Below are 22,606 nucleotides of genomic sequence, written 5' to 3'. Positions count from 1 at the left end.
CATTTATTTAACCAGGAAGGCAAGTTGAGAACAAGTTCTCATTTTACAATTGCGACCTGGCCAAGATAAAGCAAAGCAGTCCGACACACAAGAGTTACACATGGAGTAAAACAAACATACAGTAGAAAAATAAGTCTATATACGGTGTGAGCAAATTAGGTGAGATAAGGGAGGTGAAGGCAAGCCAAAAAAAGGCTATGGTGGCGAAGTAAATACAATATAGCAAGTAAAACACTGGAATGGTAGATTTGCAGTGGAAGTATGTGCAAGGTAGAGATAGAAATGTTGGGGTGCAAAGGAGCTTAATAAATACAGTAGGGGAAGAGGTAGTTGTTTGGGCTAAATTATAGATTGGCTATGTACAGGTGCAGTAATCTGAGCTGCTCTGACAGCTGGTGCTTGAAGCTAGTGAGGGAGAAGTGTTTCCAGTTTCAGAGATTTTTGTAGAAAACTGGAAGGAGAAGCAGCCAAAGGAAGAATTGGTTTTGGGGGTGACCAGAGATAAACCTGCTACTTAAATAGTTTTTTGGGGTATCTGTACTTTACTATTGATATTTTTGACAACTTTTACTTTACTACATTCCTTAGAAAATAATGTAGTTTTTACTCCATTCATTTTCCCTGACACCCAAAAGTACTTGTTACATTTTGAAAGCTTAGCAGGACAGAAATGGTCCAAGTCACGCACTTATCAAGAGAACATCTTTACGTCATCCATACTGCCTCTCATCTGGTAGACTCACTAAATGCATGTTTCATTTGTAAATTGTCTGTTGGCGTGTGCTCCTGGCTATCCATAATTAGAAAATGATGCATTCTGGTTTGCTTAATATAAGGAATTTGAGTATGTAAGTATATTTTATCAATTACATTTACTTTTGATACTTAAGTATATTAAACCAAATTCTTCTCTTCCTTCTTCTCCTCCTTTTCCTTCTTCTTCCTCTCTTCCTTCTCCTATTTCTTCTTCTCCTTCTTCTCTTCCTTCTTCTTCTTATTGCACACTATGAGAGTTCTTCATAGTCAACTATGTCAACTTCCTCATAGTCAACTTTTTGATTGCATCAAAAAACCAATGCACATGTATGTCCAACTTAAGTAATAAGGCCCGAGGAGGTGTGGTATATGGCCAATATACCACGGCTAAGGACAGTTCGTGTGCACAACGCATTGCGGAGTTCCTGGATACAGCCCTTACCCGTGCTATACCTGTATTGGCCATATACCACAACCTCCCTGAGGTGCCTTATTGCTATTATAAACTGGTTACCAACGTAACTAGAGCAGTTAAAACCTATACCCATGGTATAGGGTCTGATATACCATGGATGTCAGCCAATCAGCATTTAGGGCTCGAACCACCCAGTTTATAATCTAATATAGTACAATATTGCATGTACAGTTACTGTAAATTAAAACAAGTTACCTTTATAAATGAGCACATCCTGAGCGTGTGAGGGCCTACGTCCAAAATGACATCCTATTCCCTGTATAGTGTACTTCTGTTGACCATAGGGCCCTTTGGGCCCGGTTTAAAGGTAGTGCACTATATCAGGAACAGGGTACTAATTTTGGGATGCTTCCTAAGTCACTTCAGGAGTTAACTTTAAGTGCCTACTTTGTCAGCCAGACGATCATGATCACCCTAATGAAATGTCAAATGACTAGTCCACATAGTTAAAAGGGGGAGACCTAAGTCAGTTGCACAACCGAATGCATTGAACTGAAATGTGTCTTCCGCATTTAAAACCTCTGAATCAGGGGTGGCTGGGTAGCCTAGTGGTTAGAACGTTGGGCAAGGAACCAACATCTGTCGTTCTGCCCCTGAACAAGGCAGTTAACCCACTGTTCCCCGGTAGGCCGTCATCGTAAATAAGAATTTGTTCTTAACCGACTTGAAAAACATCTGAGAGGTGCAAGGGGCTGCCGTCGTCTAGGGAACAGTTGTTGTTGGGGCTTAACCCACTGTTCCCCGGTAGGCCGTCATCGTAAACTATATCTAACTATTTCTCCACCGTACCACTTTTATTATGATGGTAATCTTGGGTGATTTGCTATTTATAGTATTATAATGTAGTGGTCCTTCTGTAGCTCAGTTGGTAGAGCATGGCGCTTGTAACGCCAGGGTAGTGGGTTCGATCCCCGGGACCACCCATACGTAGAATGTATGCACACATGATTGTAAGTCGCTTTGGATAAAAGCGTCTGCTAAATGGCATTTATTATTATTATTATTATTAAGTAGTATTTTACAGGGTGACTTTTACTTGAGTCATTTTGAAGGCATTGTTACTTTTACTCAAGTATGACAATTGGGTACTTTTTCCACAATTGCTCCTGAGCTTGTCCCCCTGACCACAGTAACATCTATAGACCCATCCTCTAATATTGTTCCTCAAAGCTGCAACCAGAGGAAAGCGTGTCTTAAACGCACTGCTGTGACTTTTCTCCAGTGCTGGCAATGGGATTTTGAGGACATTGCCTAAAATGTCACTCAGAGCAATGTATAAACATTTCCTCGTTTGTAATATTCTTCACATTTTATTAGTACAGAAACTTATTGAAATCCCTGTTTGTCTTTGACGAGGGCTCTAAGACGAATGAAACTGTAAAGCAGCTTATTGATAAGAATCATTAAATAGTTTTAACATAATGTAGAGATGATCACTTTGAGCTGACAGAACCTGGCTGACATCATTCCACCTGCCCAGTGGTTGACGTACAAAGCAGGGATTCTCACTTTGCCCCTTTTTTGTGCTTAAAAATAATATCCAGTATGTACCCTTGTAGATGTCAGAGTACCATGACATGGAAGGTCCTTTGCCTAGCCTACAGGGTTTAAGTCCCATTTTGAGCCATGCTACAACAGAACTGTAACCTGCTTTTAATTAATGTAAATAGTCATCTGCCTACATCCTATAGAGGGGCTCAATTCCCAGAGCCAAAACAGAAAGGGTTGAGATTAGTATGTGATCTGTATTCTGGCTAGCTATAAGATGCCAAGAGTACACCTAAACTCCAAAACATGAATTGGCCATGGATTCCTCGTCAATTTCGAGCTCCTCTATTTCGAACAGTCCAAATAGAAAGCGCTCAACCTTCAATTAAAGTTTTGGTGAGGAGACACTTCCATATAAATGATGTTCCAGAACTTCACCAGGCACAGCACAATTTGAATGAAGACTTGGTGTCAGAGCCAGAATGTAATACCATTGGACGCTTTAAGAAAAGTAAAGTGCTGAGCTGCGAGACGAGAGGTGAGGGAGTTTTGCAGCCAGACAGACAGACATTAGCTTTCCTCTCAGGCCCAGCGCCTCCCTCCCCTCTCTCCCTCCTCCTCTCTCCTTCTTGCCAGACTGTTGATACCCCCAGATGCTAGCAGACAGTGTTTTACATTCACATCCATCTGCAGAGATTGCTGAAACTCTGCTGCTCTCAACCATATCAGATTTCTCTCACACTATCGTCCTTTTTTTTTTCTCCCAACTTTCTTTTATTTCCTTTTACCTTGCTCTCTTCCCTCCCTCTGATCCTCTCTGCCTAATTTCTTTCAACTCCACATCCTGAAGTTAGTCTGTATGTCAACACATCCACTACGTCAGCTTCCTCCAGATCTACTGTCAGTCAGTGGGTCAGCAGCGCCTAGCCACCTCTGGCTCCTGTTCATTAGGCACTAAATGGCGCTAAAACCAAGCGTTTGTCCAATGAAAACGTTCATTTTTGTTTTCTATTGCAGAAATGTTTTCTGTTGGGTCCTCTAATAAACACAATACTGCTTTCAGCAGCTTCCTTATTTGTTAACCCTGATGTAAGTTGCAAATGAAAATCCAATGTGTTTTCCTAGTGCGCAATAAGTGAGCAAAGTGCATCTCAACTGTCCCTAGAGATACCCATGCTGCTAGGCTAAAGTGCTTTACTATCTGACTTGTGTCAAAGATGTGAGCTCTTCAAAACACATGCCTCGGCTCAATATGCTCAGTCTTTGCTTTGAGGGAGTAGTTAAACACATTTTGGTTATGCAAATACAGTATCCCCCGCCACTCACACACACGCTTACTCTTCTTGTTTCAGATCTTTGGTGATGTCCCAGGCGCGTCTTCCCCAGGGCTCTCCGCCCCCACCAGGCAGTCCAAGAAACTGTCGGTTCGACAGAACCGACCCCTTGCGGTCTATAACCCAAAGACCGTGGACCTGCAGACGGGTAAGAGACAGAGCCCTAACGTTACATCCTCAGCCAGGCTTGCTGAAAGGTTGAGTTGGAATGAGGGACCCCTACTCTCATGACACGGGTATTTGACTAAACGATCCCAGTAAAGATTCCTGTACTATATGAAGCTGGTGTTGCACGTTTGTAAACCTGCACAATAGCTTTTATAGATCATCACTAATATAAAGGGGACAGCTGTACCAGGCCTCTCCTCCCACACTGCTCTACCAGGAGAGCCTGGTGATTTAGCCTGGTGACTTGACCTGCTGCCCTACTGTAAACTCCAGATCCCCAGCCCCCATCAGCTCCTCCTCCTGGAATATGACCTAAAGGAGGCCGAATCTGCTTATCAGACTGACTCTCCTCCCTTCATATTGCTCCAGGCTTTTACCATTGGGGCATTTTAATACCTGGGATAAAAAATATATAATCCTCTCTTGAACTATATTGTGTTCGGAGTCTGTGGATTATGTTTTTAAAGTGATGTCTAACTACCTGGCGGAGAATGTTTTAATTGTTAAATATATGCGTGGGCAAATATACACAGTAGATATGGGCGACTACACTGAAGGCTGCGTCCGCACCTAGATTTTGTATCCATGGAAAACTGATAAGCCAAGGGCTTTTTTTTCTATGGGGCAGAAAATGGTTGAAGGAGAATGGAGGGCATCCATAGATTTGTCTATCATTTTTACATATGCAACTGGTGTGTTTAAAAGTTGAAATGAGTTAAACATTTGACGGACTACAATGGACCGTGAGGACGGTATGTGTTTCTCATCCATTTTCACCAGTCTTTGTGTGGCCGTAGCTTCAGCCCCTTGAAAGGGAAGTGTATCAACACATTTGCAATGGGGCAACTGTCCAACAGGTATTGGATTTCTGAGGACACTGCAGTTTGGAGTGCCAGGAATATCATATTTTCCTGGATCAAATCATTCACGATCAAGTTTTGTTTTATACCGTACTCTATTTTCTCTCTGTGATGGACATCTTACATTTTTCCAAAACTCCGGTGAAGCAGAACATATGTTGACACGTTAGTGAAAGATATGACTGCCAGGGTTGCCAGTTCAATCCTGTGTTTAGCTTTTAGCATTAGCCAGGGTTATATTCGTTAGTCATCAAATGGAAGACTACTTGAACTTGTCCAATACTAAACACTTGTTTGCGCTTTCTGTATGAAAGGTTTTGCTACAGTACCTTGGTTTCCATCCAATTAGCGACAGATTTTCATGCGAATATTGTCACATCTGTGTAAAATGATATGCACATTTTCCCACCCGACATGTTTCTATCAAACTGGCTCATTGTGCAGAGAAGGCTGTGCGTGGTTGACAAATTGTTTTGCGGTTAAATTCAAATGTACCCCAAAAAATGGTTTCCATTTGAATTTAACTCTACTGATGGTTTTGTCACAAACTGTTACGTTATATAGCAGATGTTCCTATTCTGGTCTTATGTACGCTCTAGCCAACAGCTCAGTGCGGATAGGCTAAAAGAGATTATTATTATTATTATGGATAAGAGAAATTTATTTATTTGTCTAACAGCATTGATCATCATGTCAGCAGAATAATCTTTTTTTTTGGGGGGGGGGGCATCAATCTCATCACCGTGCACTTCCACCACCCTGTGAAGTTCATCGTAACTTATTTCATCTGTAGCCTAATAAACTGCATGCTTTTCTGTGTCAACGTATTTTTTGACTCCCAAGTTTACTGTGATATTAATTATATCAATATTTGCGCATAAAGGTGTTTCCACCTCCCATTTATTTGCGTAATTCATTTTCCAGACACAAAGATGCCACCATGTCGAATGAACAAATTCTCTGCCAGCATTTATACAATTTTACCAGCATTTCCTGTTTCCATAAACCTGGTCGTGACTATTTTTTTATGCGTAAGGTAATTAATCCATATAATGGCCCAGGCATTGTGGACAAAGCAAATGTTACATTCTACAACAAGTCTCTGGTTTTGATTATTTGCTTCTATTTGGGCTGACTTTTCTAGTAAAGTAATGAAGTAGTTCTGAATAGCTCATTTGGATCGTGTCAACATGAGTTTTGTTTGACTGCAATAACCTCTTGATAGATGCTTCTTAACTCTATACAGCTGACGGTAGTGAACGTTTTTAATAATGGTAGAAGAGAGCGGGTTTAACTGGTTCCAGAGGCTTGTTGTTTTGATACAATCGAGGCTAGATGTTATATATGGATTTTTCATATCAGTCTCATCTCATCTATAAGGCCAATTGTATACGGGCCGAAAAGCTACAGTATTTCATGAACGGCCCTTTTATGATCATGATTATCTTCGACAGAATCTGCAAACACTTTCTCGCACAGCGCTGTCAGCCATTTGCTTTTAGTGGAGTACGTGGGGACCCTGCCTGAACATCACTCCTTTTAATATAGACTCCCATAATCCAGAATGACTGCCCTGTTGCTTTGATCGGAGTGGTGGGAAAGGAAACTACACACTTCCAAATTTAAACAAGCAACTTCCTCTTAACTTTTAGTTGCTGCTTCGGATAGTCTGTCCCTCAGTTTTAAAAACAGGAACTAAGAGTTGTACTGGACAGTGAACTTGGCCTGGAACCTCCTAGCGTCCCTTAGTCATGATGATCTCCTGGTCGTCCACTGCCACATTCAGCTGCTGTAGCAGCACAGGGTCATCCACAGAGCCACGTTTAGCCTTGCTCCCCTAAATAAAGGACAAAGACGTTCTCATCCAACAATTTGCTCTCAATGATTAAGTCTTCTCCTCTCAGTGTTACCGACGTCACCTGATGTCTGTTCCAACTCGGATGAGGCGTCGCTCGGCAGCAACGAGTCGGTGTCATCCCAGTCGACTGCCTCGGGGACGCCTCCGGAGAAGGCCAACCATGCTCCCCTTCTCGCCAGCCTCAGCACAGACAGCCCAGGGTAAGTGGGTCTACATGGAGAAATGCCTGTGGTTAACCTCAGCATCAGTCTTTTCAGATATTCTGGCAACTTCAGTTGCAAGTAATGTATCCTGATTGGTGTCACTATAGGATCAGCCATCATTACATCTCTCCATGGCAAAAGAGAAGCCTGCTATTTTACCCTAACCTCTTTTAAAATGCTGTATCTAATACAGGCTACCAACTCACCTGAAATAGTCATTCATTCTTAATCACTCTAGCTAAACTTCTTCTGCATACCTAACTTTCCCCCAAGCCACCCCCCCCACCCACTACCATCCACAGTAAGATCTGTAGCCGTCTGGCTTCACCCTCTCAAACTCAGACAGTCTGGAAAAGCTGACGTGTTGCAGTGGGATTGAATGTTGTTTTCTCTACTCACACCACTTAGTCACTGACGGGGACATTTTGGTGTTGCTGGCTCCATTCATACCGCGAACCTTCATATCTCTTTCATTGAAACTCTTTGAGCTGAATATATCGCTAGTGTCATAACCTGCCCAAGAAAATATGTATTTTATTTGTTTTTTTATTATGTGGCACAGGAAGTAAATTGATGCCCAATTCCTCCTGTCTACCCCTTCCCAGTCTCCATGTACATATGCATGTCTCTCAATTTCCTTGCTTTCTCACTGCTCTCCTCGTGCTTGCTCTCCCCGCGCTCGCTCGCTCTCCCCTGCTCGCTCTCTTCCCCCTCTATCCAACCCTTCTCTGAAGTCCTTGGTTTCCTTTAGTTGTCTCCAGCCCACAGCTTGCCTTGAATGCTGATGCGAGAGCTAATAATAATATTGGGTTAGACTGCAGATGTTTGGCTGCTCTTTGTCTCTGCAGTTTCTCATGTCTGCAGATTCACCTTGTGAAATAAACTTTATTTCTCTGACTCCCTCTACCCCTCGCCCACATTCCCTCCCTTTCTCTCTCTGAGATGCTCAGAGTGCAATGAGTTCTTCTCACAAGACATACGAGCTGTAAAACAACAAAATTAGCACATACTTAACTGAGGAGAAAAATATGATTTCGCTTTGGTTTTCGACGTGTATGTGTCTCTCGCTCTCTGTGTCGCAACTCTAGCCTTGGCTCCAAGTCGCCATGGTAGACAGACGGCGCTACAGTGGGTTACATAACCAAGACTCGTTTTTTCCATGTTTTCCCACATCGTGGCTTCGCCTCTCCTCCAGTGGAACGGAAGGAGTGACCGGGAGGGGGTCGTGAATATTGCCATTATTTGTTTGGGAGACAGGTGGCGGTGCGTCAGCCGTGTAACTCGTATTGGCTTTGGGAGATATTCTAGTTCACTCTTATAGCTCAGCTCTGACCTTTATGAAGACTGCCGTGTGAGAGCGTGGCAGGGAGCACCTTTCTGGCAGAGGCCACGGCACTGTCACTTGCCACCAAAAAAAGGCGTGGGATGAGTGTGTACAGTAGGTAGCTTGTTTTCAGATCAATTTGTGCTGCCTTGGCAATTCCTGTTTAGCTTGACGGTGACATTGACCATAGGAGTTGCCAAAACGGCACAAACAGATCTGGGACCAGGCTAGAATAACTACCAGCCTCAACACTGGACCGTGAAGTCACTGATGTGGTGCTTACTGCTCAATATCTGGTACCTAATTAGTACATCTGTTAAGCTTTTACCTGGAAAAAAATGACATTTTATACACAAGTTCAACTACAACTCTCTACATCAGACACTATTTCCTGCAAATTAACTAACTGGATCTCCCCGTGGCAGTCATTTCCAGACCTGGAGAGTGAGACTAATTCTGCCTCTTCCTCCCCATCCCTCTCTGTTGGCGGACAACTGTGGACAATAAAACAGGGTTTCCTGCCCACCCAGATTGAAGGCAGTTGTTTGTTGGTGCTTATCAGCTCAAATCTAATGTATTTGTCACATATGCGTGTTTAGCAGATGTTATTGTGGGTGTAGTGAAATGTTTATGCTTCTAGCTCTGACAGTGCAGTAATATCTAACAGTTTCACAAGATGTACCCAAAATACACATCTAAGTAAGGGATGGATTAAGACTATATACATATGTCAGAGCGGCAGCATTGGACTGAGTGATATAGAATACAGTATATACATATGAGATGGGTGATGCAATATTTACACACAACTATACTATTCTAAGGTATCTTAGTCACTTTAGAGTACAGTTTATACATATGAGACCCTGCCCACCACTCCTCCAGTAATCAGTGATGTGGAAAGTCTCTCTTAGCCCAGAAAGAGGAGCAGTAGAAAGTCCCCCATTGGCAGACCCTACCAGGCCTGGAGGCTGTGGGGTTGAATTCCTTTCGTGCCATACGGTAATGGGAACCAGCAGTGCACCTCTTTTGTACAGTGACTGCCCCCATATCCACAAGATTATAAAACTAGTGAGAGCTGAACTGGTGACCGGAGGGCTGCTAGTATCTGATCCCAGGTATCATCTCCTGTCCTGCTGTTGTGCCCTTGGGCAAAGGCACTTAATGCCAAAGCTGCTCTTGATCCAGGGGCACTGCTCTGCTCTCAATCCAGAGGCACTGCTCTGGGACTTACCCTGTGCTTCTCAACGTGCGTGTTTATTTGTGGGGGGTTTAGATGGGCAGTTGGATGAATTTCAGTTTTTCACAATGGACACAGAATAACTAGGCTTGAGTTGGGGCATGAACTCTACAAGGTGTCAAGTGTTCCACAGGGATGCTGGCCCATGTTTACTCCAATGCTTCCCACAGTTGTGTTGACTGGATGTCCTTTGGGTGGTAGGTCATTTTTGAAACGCATGGGAAACTGTTGAGCATGAAAAACCCAGTAGTGTTGCAGTTCCTGACACTCAAACTGGTGCGCCAGGCACATACTACCATACCCCCTCTGGACAGTTGAGCTAACGTAGGCTAATGCAATTAGCATGATTTTGAAAGTTTTCAAAAATTCCCCAGGACATATGTAACTGATGTGAAATGTCTAGCTAGTTAGCGGTGTTCGCGCTAAATAGCGTTTCAATCGGTGACGTCACTTGCTCTGAGACCTTGAAGTAGTAGTTCCTCTTGCTCTGCAAGGGCCGCGGCGTTTGTGGAGTGATGGGTAATGATGCTTCGTGGGTGACTGTTGTTGATGTGTGCAGAGGGTCCCTGGTTCGCGCCCGGGTATGGGCGAGGGGACGGTCTAAAGTTATACTGTTACATTGATGCTGTTGACCCAGATCATTGGTTGCTGCAGAAAAGGAGGAAGGTCAAAAGGGGGGTGAGTGTAACGGGTGTGGCTTAGTTGTAATTTGTTTTTGCATAAATACATTTTCCACTCACTCTGTTAATTTGACAGGTTTCTAGGCTGACCGTGTTGAATACTTTCCCAACCATTTATCCTGTAATCATTTCAGTATTTAGTTACTTGACAGGTCTGTTCCAGATCTTAATAATTGCCATTTCATTATTAGCCTTCGATTGTGTAGTAAAGTCACGACTTTTGTGACTGAATATTTAGATTTTGAGTGTATGATTTGATTCTGTTTGTTTTTGTGTGTGGTGAGAAGTGGATGAGCGTACCCTCGTGTACACACTAACATGTAATTGTGTTTGCCTGTTTTAGTGCCTGTATACTGTGTGGACACACACACACACACACACATCCACTCTGCCCCCTTTCCCCCTCATCACCCTACCTTAGCAGTAAAGAGTACATCTCAGCACCAACCCTTAGGTGGGTGAAGTGACAGTGCTGCTGTTGGCCCAGGCAGAGGGCCAAGCAGACAGTGTGCTGTGCGGACGGAGACTGAGGTTAATGAGTGGATTTGCTGCAGCGCTCCGTCCCCGTGGAGCAGCTGAGACACCAGTGGCCCCTCTCCACACACACACACTGCAGAGCTATAAATCACCCACACCATCTGGCATCCACTGACTGAACCTGATGGAGGGAGAGGTTGGAGAGAGGGGGGACGGATAGATGGAGGAGAGGTGCCATGTCTGCACTTGAGAGTTAATACAGTTTTCGTATTCTGATCGTGGAATTCTGAACGCTTCATGCATCTACACCTACATTTTAAGTGTCTACCGTGGCCACAGTGTGTCCAGATTCCTTTTTCCCGCTATATTAAAATGGCAGTATGCATTCTACAAACCTTGGAATAGGCTAAATATGGTAACACAACAACAACTTGATGGCAGTAGCTAACTACTGTAGCTAACTAGCCAGCTAACCTCTATAGCAAGCAAAGCTAAATGGATTGCAAATTTGTTTGGCTAGAGTTATTCAAAATGTAAGCTAGCTGGCTAGCATTTGAGTCCAGAAAACACGTTCCTCACACGCTAGGAACGTATTTCCTCTGACTTTATAATGAAAGGGTGACTCTCCCAAAACACTTTTTCTGGAGACTCGTGGGAGGAGTGCTGATGACGTGATTGCGTCCAGACTGAGGAGAAATCCACACACAATGCAGCACTGACCACCTCCTGAAGTGGTCAGACAGATCTGAACACAATCACACCACACTGATAGCAGAAGTCATGGCCAGAGAGAGGTAGGGACTATGTTCCCTCATTCCCATCCCACCTGTAACCCCTGCCCCCCAGGCCCTCCCAAGCTGCTCCCTCTAATTGTATTTTAGTGTCTCTATGGGAGCAGCGGCTAGAAGCAATTTACTCATTACGCTGTATTAGCATGGGCCCCGGGCAGGGAAGGAGGGAGGGCGGCTTGACTCTGGCTGTCCCTCTCAGCCCCTCTGTGCCCTGGCTGGCCCTGCTCCGTCTCTGGAGGTTAAAGTAGGACGAGACTTGATGCAGAGAGCATAAAAGAGCGCAGACGCACTCTGCCCCCTCTGTCCCCCTACTTTAGCGTATGGCACAAGACATCTTTACTAGTAATGGTTAATAGGATTGGTATAGCTGTTTTAGGGTGAATGGTCATGTCTATAGGGTGTCTCTTCTTATATCTATTTAGTGAACAGATGTTGTTATGGGCTGCGACCTCCCCAGGTAGTTTATAGAGGACAGTTGAATTCGTGGGGAAGTGGAGGCTTTACTGTTAAGGGAATTGTTTTCCCCTCCAGTTACACTGTGTTCAGGCTAAAGGACCTCTGGTAATAGTTTTCTAGAACATTCTCTAACTTTGTAAGTTGGTGATACTGTTTTTGTTTTTTTGTCTGTCCTTAGAACAGTGAAAGTTGTTCCTAGGGGGAAAAGACAACTTATGGCTCTAAAGAATGGATCAATCGCATGTACTTTTATACCATTGGACTAATCCATACTTCAAATATCAGTAAAACAAGTGGTTAAAATGTAGGACATTGATTTTCAAGAATATTCAAGCAATGCTTCATAAGGACAGCTGTGAACTTCCCCAGATTTTAATAATTCTGCACCTACTCTCAATGTTTTATTCACAGGGGGTTGTGTCGCTAGTCTCTCTTTGTTCCTCTCTCTGTATGTGTTCCTCTGTCGAATTTGCTCTCCCAGACATTCTGCAATCAGCATGTTAAAGGCAGTTGCCCTGTGAAGGTGTGGTGGTCAAGGGTATTATCAAAGAAACAGCCCGTGTTTATTCAGCCCCAATATGAGACTGTTTTTTTTTTTTTTAGATCTGATGAATTGTCAATAGTTTTTTTCTATAGTGATGAACCTTGATTCTGTGCCCTGCTGTAATTCTCAAAGGGCCAAATCTCTCCTTTTGTTTTGCTCTTTCCTTTTTGAAACACTCCACTGATTTTTGTCCTTTTTATTATCTCACATAAATAAACTTGTGTAGAATTTTCTAAATGTGCCCTTCACTACAGAATTGTTTTTACAAAAACTGTACAAACAAAGGTAATTAGAACAAAACCTGTGAGTTTCTGTAAGCCTTGCCAAGGCTGTGTAGATTCTAGAGGTGGAATATTAATTGGCTGTGTGCGAAAGTAGCTAGCTGTTAAGTGTGGTGCTCTTCCCAGCCTCTTCTCTCTGCCACACACTGTCCCCTGCTGAAATCCCTTTGACCCCCCCCCACAGCTCAAGGGGGCACTAGCCATTAAAACCTCACTCTACTTCTCACTCCCGACAATTGCTAATGACTTCAGTGTAAATTATAGCAGTCGTTTTGAGATGGCTGTGTACTTTTTTATGTTGGTGACTACAGGGAATTGAGCATGTTTAACTTATCCAACTTGAAATATGCGTTTGAGAAGAGAATTCACTTTTCAACTTAACGATGGCGGTCACCTAGACCTTCTCACTGCAGTAAAATACAGATGGGAGGACATTAACCATTCCGTTAAACATGCTGCAACAATCTGAGTTCATAGGCTTCACACGGGCCAGGGAAAAGACTAAGACCCACTACTGGGTGGATGCAGTGGTCAATGACATTGTTGGCAGACCACTGTCTGGTGTCATTGGGATGCTACTGTAGGTATTTGGTATCTGGTTATAGATGTTTGACCCTCTGTTCCCTCTTGACTGCAGGGCCTGCATCGCTGTAGCAGCCTCATGGCTCAACTCTGGAGCCCTGACCAAAGCCAGTTCTGATGGGGACAAGACAGTGGATGGGTAAGCGTGCGCGCACACATAGGTATTTGAATGGACTCTGTGGGAACTCTGTAGACATGAAGCCCATAGTTGGGCTACCTACCAGACAATGATTAATTCAAGCTTTCAAATTATGCTGAGGAAATTGCACATGGCCAAGTCGTTATGGGCAATCCATTATGTTATTTAATATATACAAAAGGCCTGTTCCTCCAGATGCAGTAAGAATACCTTCTATTCAAAAGAACAAATCCCAAAGTGCAGGTGAAGATTGTTGCGGTGACAACTCGGCATCCGCAAAAGTTTTTCAGTTTGAAAAGATGTTATGTTTTGCTCTCCAATGTTGTTGTTGTTGCAGAGTGTAGGTATATGAAATATTTATCAGGGTATGAGGTATTGAAGGCTGAGTTTTCTACATGGTTCTCAACTGGCAGCAGGCATTACTATTTGCAAAGGGGGCACAACAACAACAAAAACCTTGCCGAATAAACACGTTGTTTTGTCAAGGCCAGAAAAGCATCTTCTCTAACCTTTGTAGGGCTATGCATGCATATGTCTTCGACAACCCTTTTCCCTCACATTCACTTTAAGAATGTAGCCTCAGTGTCTAGGTCTGTAACCACTACGGGTAGAATTTTTCATAAAACCGTGCCAGGAGAGGAACTCAGGAATTCCATTCGGCTTTTCTGTGTGTGTAGAAACCTGCTTTAGAATTGCCCCGCTCTTTATCTCAGTAGAACCATAATGGGTGTCTATCACTGTGGCCTGGTGCACTGTGGCCTGCAGTCTGAGATGCATCCACACTGACCCTGTGTCTCAGAGGGGGACTCGCTCACCAGGTTCAGATAGCGGCCAGACAACAGTCCTCTTGGTTCGCGCCAGCCCCTGAGATACCCATAGTCCTCTTGGTTCGCGCCAGCCCCTGAGATACCCATAGTCCTTTTGCTCATTTTCTCCCTGCTGTTTCAGTACTGATCACCTAGCCTAGATTGAACCGTGGAGTAATCCTCTGATCTCTCCCAAGGCCCTGCCAGCTCACTGATTGTCTTCATTTTTCAGTGTCACCGGTGGCGGCGGCAAGAGAGCCATGGCGGTGTACCCGTGCGAGGCCGAGCACGAATCTGAGTTATCCTTCCAGGTCGGAGCAATATTCAGCGCCGGTAAGTGTTATCGCTCCGACAACGGTCGCTCACTCAAATCTCAAAGAACCGCCGGGCATATTGGATTCCGTGAGGGAACCAGTAACAGGACAGCCCAATCTGATCTTGAATCAGACTGAGTGATGGATAGAGGGAGAGAGGAGAGGTCGTGACTCTCCAGTCCATCTGAAAGGGGACTTGACAGAGCTCTAGTCAGTCAAGGGAAATGGACTTGATATGAGTTTTCACAACAAGAGGATATGTAATTGTTGTTGATAAGATGCGTCCGTGGCTGGGTATTACAGGTCAATTATCATTGAGGGCTTACTCAAGTATGCATATGGGCTGGGGTTCCTGAAGATGCAAGACACTTGCCTAGCTACCCATCCATAGGCCTCATGCCAAACGATGAGTCTGGATATTTGCCATATGATTTCTAGAATGCGAACACATTCTGACAGTTCTGATTGGTCCCAGAAACTGATGGGTTGGGCCAGAGCCAGCCTCCATGATGACTTTATCAACTTTGATTTGTTAGATGATTGAATAGCTAATTCAATTTGTTTTGCACAACTCCCCTCAATGACTTCTAGGATGTCAGATTCAGACTGAATGTATATAGCAATTTTAATAGAGCAGAGGAATTAAATTCATGGTGAGTGGTCAGGCAAGTGAGACACTCTACTAATAAAATATTATCTGGTATGGGGTTGTTTTCCAATTTGAGTTTAACTGAGGTATTTGAGATTGTAACTCAGATGGAAAATATAAAATGTACGCCCTCGAGCCAAAAATATTTGAAAAATATGATTCACTGTCTCATATTGAGAATCCAACTATCTCAAAGCCACAGTCAATTGGCAGTGCATGGGTCGACAAGTGAAAGAACCCTTGTCAAAAGAAGTGTTACAGTATGAGGGCAAATATGGCCAATCGCTTGACTAGAGACTTATATTGGCTTGCGCATACCTAACCAAACATGGTCTCAACCTATTTTATCAATAATAGTTCTAATAATGGCACAGCTTGTTTTAATATTATCTTGAGTTTTCCATCTCATAAGAAATCGTATCACATTAAAAAATATACAACACAAGCAAGAGCCAAATATCACGTAGTATAAACATTTTAGAGAGATGGGTTAGAAAATACTAAAGTTATGCATCAACATATGTCAGCCCATTTCACTTTAGTCAAATATACAGTTTGGGTAGGAATCCATTGGTGCTGTATTTTGCTGCCAATTTACTTCTGACTATCATCTCATATTCAGTCTGAAGATGGTCCGGCACCATGGGAAGACCAACTTAAAAACGTTTTCAAACATTTTGCAATGCAGAACTGAAATGAAGAATTCTGATTGGAGAAGTCCCTCCCTGTATGTCTGTTTTAATCTATTTAGTGCCAAATGAACATGTCCCTGTTCTCTGAAAAGCTCATCTGTGCCAAACACAGCCTACAATGATACCCTCTTGAGTCATTCTCCCAGCAAATGGGGGTACATTACCTGAACGGACAAAATGAGGATGACATGGCAAGGGGACATTGCCCATCACTTTCCGTAGTTGCTGAGTATTTCCAGAGCACAGAAAGTTTAATTTTTATTTCCACCACAATTTCATTGTTTGCTGAGATGATGGTTGTTTATAAACTCTATCTATGCCGACTATAAAATGTCAACTATAAAGCTCTGAGCAAAATTCTCTCTCACTGACACAGCCATCAGTGTTTTCTAACACTGATGAAATGCAGTATGTTTACCCCTATCTCACCCTGTCTCCTGGTACCTTCTGTTCCCATCTGCAGTGGCACCTTCCAGAGAACCTGGCTGGCTGGAAGGAGAGCTGGAGGGGAAGAAAGGCCTCATCCCTGAAAACTATGTGGAGATGCTGTAATCCAGAACCTTAGCCTGTATACTCTGTGGAAGACTAGCCTTGTCCCAGAGCTGTTTGTGCTGTATACCTTTATGGTCATAGTCATTACCAAACTGTGGAAGTTTGCTATACAGCAAAACATTGTTGGGAAGACCGCACAAACAGATCTTGGATCAGGCTAGTGGAAGAGGGGTCTCGTCATCCCTGACAATCTACGTCTAGATGCTGTATGCCAAACCCAAGGGTCGCCTGGCCTGCTACCATCTATGGCTGTATCTCGCCCAACTGTCACCTTATACATGGTATCCATGAAGTCGATGATGACACTCCCATTCTCAAATTCATACTTTTTCTTATGCCTTCAACTCTCACGTTCCCTGCCCGGCGAGTACTATGCGTTCATCAACACGTTCATTAACTTTAATGCAGAATAATAATAGATATCCCCCAGCAATGATGTACAATCCATTATCTTGGATATAGGAAAGAAAGTAACATTTTAAGGTGCCTTACAACACCAAGACAGTTGACATGTATTTACTGAACGGGTATGTTTGGAAAATGCTAAAGAGTTGTGTTCCGTGAAGAATGTCTGAAATACTCTTCAAGAGGTGCTTTGGTATATTGTGATTTATTTAATTGGCACATTGATTGCATTTTTTCGTTTTACCACAATATTAGCTTTTTTTCATTTTTTTCAAAATATGGTATCCACCGTTGTGACTGATTGTACACTGACATGCCATAGAGGCAGTCATATTGGAAATGTTTCTCCTTCGATCAAACCATAGTAATTATATTTCTAGAACGGTTCTTGTATTTCTGTGGTTCAGACACACTTCCTCTGCATACTTGTTGACCTAGACATTCAATGATGTCTGAGCTTAGACTAGTTATCGGGTCGTTATCACTTCAAAAAGAACAGGGAGGATTTTGACACCCACTATCTCAGATTGTGCTGAAATTGTTTCTGTAGTTACAGATAAGATTAGCATTCCTGAAACATAATTTGATCTCTAAGAATTTAAGCGAATTGATTGCACCCATATTGGCGATTTAAAATAATATGATTTAAATCATCTTTAATAAATATAGTAACATTTGACCATAATTCTTCTTACCAATGAATACGACATGAGGAATCCAATAGCCACCCACATACCCCTCACAATCCTCCCCAATTGCACCCCACAACCAGTATACATTACATTACATTTAAGTCATTTAGCAGACGCTCGTATCAGTTCTCTGTCTACAAAGTAGTATGGAGCTGTGGCTTGGAGTGTTGCTTCTTCATCCTATAATGTATTTCCTGTGAATCTGGTGGGGGGGGTTCCCCTTGTTCAGAGAAATTAGCAATTTTGAAGTCTCTGGCATTACCATAAATTAGTGTGAGTACCAGGCTTTTCCTACTATATGCTGCTGTTCCTGCTACTGCCACACCCTTTTATCCATGTTGCTTGTCTCTTGTGTTTATTACATGGGTCGCACCTTTTGTGACCCTTGTACCAAACATGGGTCACAAAATTGCCATGCAGTTTACTTTGCAACTTTGGGTAGAAAAACCAATAGATTTTGTTCATGATGAAACTAAATTGTGGCCATCCTCATAATTCAAGACAGTCCTCCATGAAAGAAATTCAGGTTGTCCTTCGGCATAATCTGTGTCCAGGAAACAGCCCCTCTGTGTGGTTTGTTCCTTTTTTTTTTTAAAAAAGGTCTGGATTAGTTTGACCATTCCTGGTGAATAAACAAACCATTAGGCTACAGCAGTTCTAATGGGTTCAATGGGAATAGTCCCAAACACACACTGTATAGTATTTTGCAATGGTGTTGGGTTTAATGGTACAAGTTGCAAATCACACAACCTATATTTTCAAATAATTATATTTAAAAAACGTACGACTGCCATGCAATAGTTTATGATTTTGTTAGGGCTTTGTCACATTTTAGTCACTAGCCCATTTCTTCAGAGTTTTGGGCTTGTAGGAAAAGTTTCATGAGAATTGCACCATAGGTGTTGCCCACTCAGCTGCCATTTGTTGGGTTGAAACACCTGTTTCAGAGGGAATACATTACAAGTCGCAGGTCCATACAACTTGTTAGACAGAACTGATGCTGTATACTGACCATTGGGGTGGGGGGTACTTGGGTGGCGTTTGATAGGAAAACCTTTGGTCCAAGTAAGATGTTGGATACTATATTTATTGAATATTATGTGAATCCTGTAAATTACAAGGGCCAATTTGGGTGCAATTAATTAGCTTAATTTCTCAAATAAAATGTCAAGAAAATGATGTTGCAGGAATGGAAATCTTATGTTTCAAAATGCAGAAATGGCTTGCTGAAATGACATGGAATGAGTATCTAAAGTTCTAATCAATTCTTTAGGTGTGACCATGCTCATCGCAGTTATGTGTGGGAATGTGCAAAACAGTGGGGTTTTATTGGAAACCGGTTTTATAGATCCAAATTTGACGGTCAATCTTTCTGAACAGAATTTCCGAAAATTAGATGTTCACGTGTAATTTTTATCATTCTGTACCAAATTGACAAGAAAATATTTTATTACCACGACCACAAATTCAGTATTTTCCAAATCGTATTCTCTATGGCTGTGTATATAGTTATTTTAAAAGGCCACACAAAATGCCAAGTATATTCTATTCTAAAGCCCTTTTTTTAAGTGGTCAACTGAATTGAAGTTGAATGGTTTTTACAATTGTAAGTGTACTAAACACATCACAATACTTTTATTCTATTGCCGTTCAAAAAAGCCGGTTTCATTTTTCTAAGAGCTTTTGTTCTCTCATTTTGCATTGCAGTAATTTAAGACTGATTCATGACATGTCTAAAGGTCTTGGCATCCATTTCAAGTTTGTAACATTGGATGTCCTCTTGATCAATGTTAAATAAATAAACATTTTTATTCATTACCCCATTATGTATTCTTCTGATAACTGGAGAGTAGATGGACACTGCAGAATGAAATGGTCTTCCCAAAAGAATATTTGATATAAAGTAAAATGGCAACTCCACTGAATCTTTTCAAAGAAGTCCGTTGGACTGTCAGGACTTTCTGTGGAAGAACAATTGAATAGAATATATCAAAGTTTATCATTTTGGGGCCCCAAAAATAATTAAGTAATGGACATCTTTGGCTACTGCAGTTTTAATGAATCAACCTCTACCTGCTTGTTCTAGCGGTACAAATGAACAGTATCTGTGTTTTAAGTACATTGAAATAATTTGAAGTATTACTGAATGTTTCCTTTCTACTTATTGAGTCATTGGATATTCAGTAAACATTTCTCTATAAACACTGCAGAGATTTTTCGTCACTGATTCAGTCTGCTACAGCCCGACTGTCTGCAGTCGAGTTGGTCTTCCACTTTATAATGGAGGCCTACTTAAATTTGCATTATACATTAGAATAGACCAACAAAGCTCTAGTCCAGTCTATTGGAGCTGTACGACTACAGTATTTTCCGAAGGATCATAGGCTGTATCAACAGGCCACGTGATGTCTATCTAACCTCAATCCTCCACGCACATGTGAAAATCCTTGGAATTTCATCTGGCGTAATTAATGTACAAATTGCTTCCAGCGGGCCACTGGGATGTGATGCAGTGTTAGATAATTATCATGCGTCGTTGGCCTCCAAGTCTTGCCGAGTTCAAAACAACGGAACTCCGAAATCTGACTTCGGCGCATTCAAGACCGCTTGGAACATGATGGGGGGACTAGCTCCGACTGGGAAACATTGTTTTGAATGGTCAGCCAAGTCGGAAACTTGGGCCTCTTTCTAGAGCTCCGACCTAAAGATCACTGACGTCATGATCTTACCTAGTTTTATTTATTTTCCCCAGAGTTCCCAGTTGTCTTGAAAGCACCATAAGACATCAGCTCTTACGTAGTCTGTACTGGAGAGTAGGGCATGCCGACTAGCTGGGTCGGATGTTTAGGCTAAAAATAAATACAGGGTGGTCTGTGTCCGGGGGGAGGGTAGGTGGGGTGGGGGGAAGTAATGGCGAAGGAGGAGTCATGGCTCGAAATGAAGACGGCAAAAGAGGAGGCTGTGACAGCAGTGGTTACATAATCAAACAAGGCTGGGCTAATGAGACTCAAATTATTCTCACTATCAGACTGCCTCGATTTTGTCTCTCTCACTCTGTCTGTATGTCTTTACTATCTGCCTGTCTCTCTCTCTTTGTGTCGCTTTAATTTTCTCTTTTCGTCTCATCTCTTTTTTGCGTTTGTCCATCTTACATGGAACCCAAACAGCCTGTGCTTGCGACATCGTGCATAAATGTATTTTGTCCCCCTACACCAAACGTGATCATGACACGCAGGTTAAAATGTCAAAACACACTCTGAACCAATGACACATTAATTTGGGGACAGGTCGAAAAGCATTAAATATGTATGGAAATTATATAGTTAGCTTGCACTTGCTAGCTAATTTGTCCTGGGATATAAACATTGAGTTATTTTGCCTGAAATGCACAAGGTCTTCTACTCTGACAATTAATCTACACAACGGCCAACCGAATCGTTTCTAGTCATCTCTCCTCCTTCCGGCCTTTTTCATCCTTGAATTTATATGGTGATCCATCTAAACTTTCATAGTATTTCCATGACGACCGGCAAAACGGTTTGTCCTTCAATCGCCCGTGGGTATAACCAATAAGGAGATGGCACGTGGGTACCTGCTTCTATAAACCAATGAGATGGGAGAGGCAGGACTTTCAGCACGATCTGCATCAGAAATAGAACTGACTTCTATTTTAGCCCTTGGCATCGCAGATGCTTGATGGCGCGTGCAATAATTGAATAACATGGATTTCTACATTTATTTTGCAATGCGCGCGCATGCGACGTGTCTGGTCTGGTCAGCATGTTACTGCTTCACATGCTGACCAGACCGCTCGCACGCATGTTGAATTTTGTCCCCCCACACCAGATGTGATCAGGACTACGCAGATTGAGATATCAAAACGAACTCTGAACCAACTATATTAATATCGGGACCGGTCAATAAGCAAACATTTATGGAACTTTTGCTATCTTGCTGTTTGTTGCTAGCTAATATGTCCTGGGATATAAACATTTGGTTATTTTACCTGAAATGCACAAGGTCCTCTAGTCGTCTGACAATTAATCCACAGGTAAAAGGGTAAAGACTTTGTTTCTAGTAATCGCTCCTCCTTCTGGCTTCTTCTTTGTACTTTATATTGCGGTTGGCAACCAACTTTAAGATGCGTTACCACCATCAACTGGCCTGCGGTGTGCACCTCAGTTCATCTTTCAATCACCCAAATGGGTATATGCTCCTAAAAACCAATGATGAGATGGGAGAGTCAGGACTTGCAGCATATCAAGCGTCACAAATAGAACCAAGTTATTTTTTAGCGCCTGGCTACGCAGACGCTCATGAGCAGTGTGGGTGCAATGATTGAATAACATGCATGTGTACATTTATTTTGCAAAGCGAGCTTTGTGGGCAGCCTCTGTCTGCCCCGTTCTCGCTCTGTCAGTCTCACTCAGCGTCTGTTTGCTCCACTTCTTTCACCCTCCCTGCAAATTTGTAGGTAATTTGTTAAGAAAATCACTGATACTACTCTAGTCACTCTTGTTGAGGAGCTAACCCAATATTACTTATATTAGGACTTGAAGGAGCTGGGAGGAAAATGAGTCTGTATTGCTGCTCAAAAAGTTGACTGGCTGCCTGCCTGTCTGTCTCTGCCCTTCCGTCTATTCGTGAGGTTCACTTACAGTATAGCCCCAATCATCCGTGTCGTCACTTATAGTTGTGTACTTTGATACAGTAAAAATCTAGCTGGATGTTTTTAATTTCCTCGGCCAGCAGTCTTCGGCCACGCCTCAGCTGTCGTCCACCACCTGCGGTGCGGTGTCCTTGAGCACCTGAAAGTAGACCTGGTCTTTTATTACATCAT

At 42.6% G+C, this 22,606-nt stretch overlaps 1 protein-coding gene across 1 annotated transcript in view; it reads left to right on the top strand.

The window, feature by feature from the left end:
- The window catches only part of LOC124001252 (rho GTPase-activating protein 10-like), a 68,789-nt gene extending 49,200 nt beyond the window's left edge, over positions 1-19,589 (top strand). The window contains exons 19-24 of the mRNA XM_046307904.1: positions 4,072-4,201; positions 6,986-7,139; positions 13,573-13,656; positions 14,695-14,795; positions 16,581-16,668; positions 16,701-19,589. Coding sequence (XP_046163860.1) covers positions 4,072-4,201; positions 6,986-7,139; positions 13,573-13,656; positions 14,695-14,795; positions 16,581-16,668; position 16,701 — 558 coding nt within the window. The 3' untranslated portion in view covers positions 16,702-19,589. The remainder of the gene's footprint in view (positions 1-4,071; positions 4,202-6,985; positions 7,140-13,572; positions 13,657-14,694; positions 14,796-16,580; positions 16,669-16,700) is intronic.
- The last annotated feature ends 3,017 nt before the right edge of the window (positions 19,590-22,606 follow it).

This window comes from Oncorhynchus gorbuscha, linkage group LG17, assembly GCF_021184085.1.
Source record: "Oncorhynchus gorbuscha isolate QuinsamMale2020 ecotype Even-year linkage group LG17, OgorEven_v1.0, whole genome shotgun sequence".
NCBI classification, from domain to species: Eukaryota; Metazoa; Chordata; class Actinopteri; order Salmoniformes; family Salmonidae; genus Oncorhynchus; species Oncorhynchus gorbuscha.
Note: the sequence above shows the minus strand (reverse complement) of the source record. Positions and strands in the feature narration are given on the sequence as shown.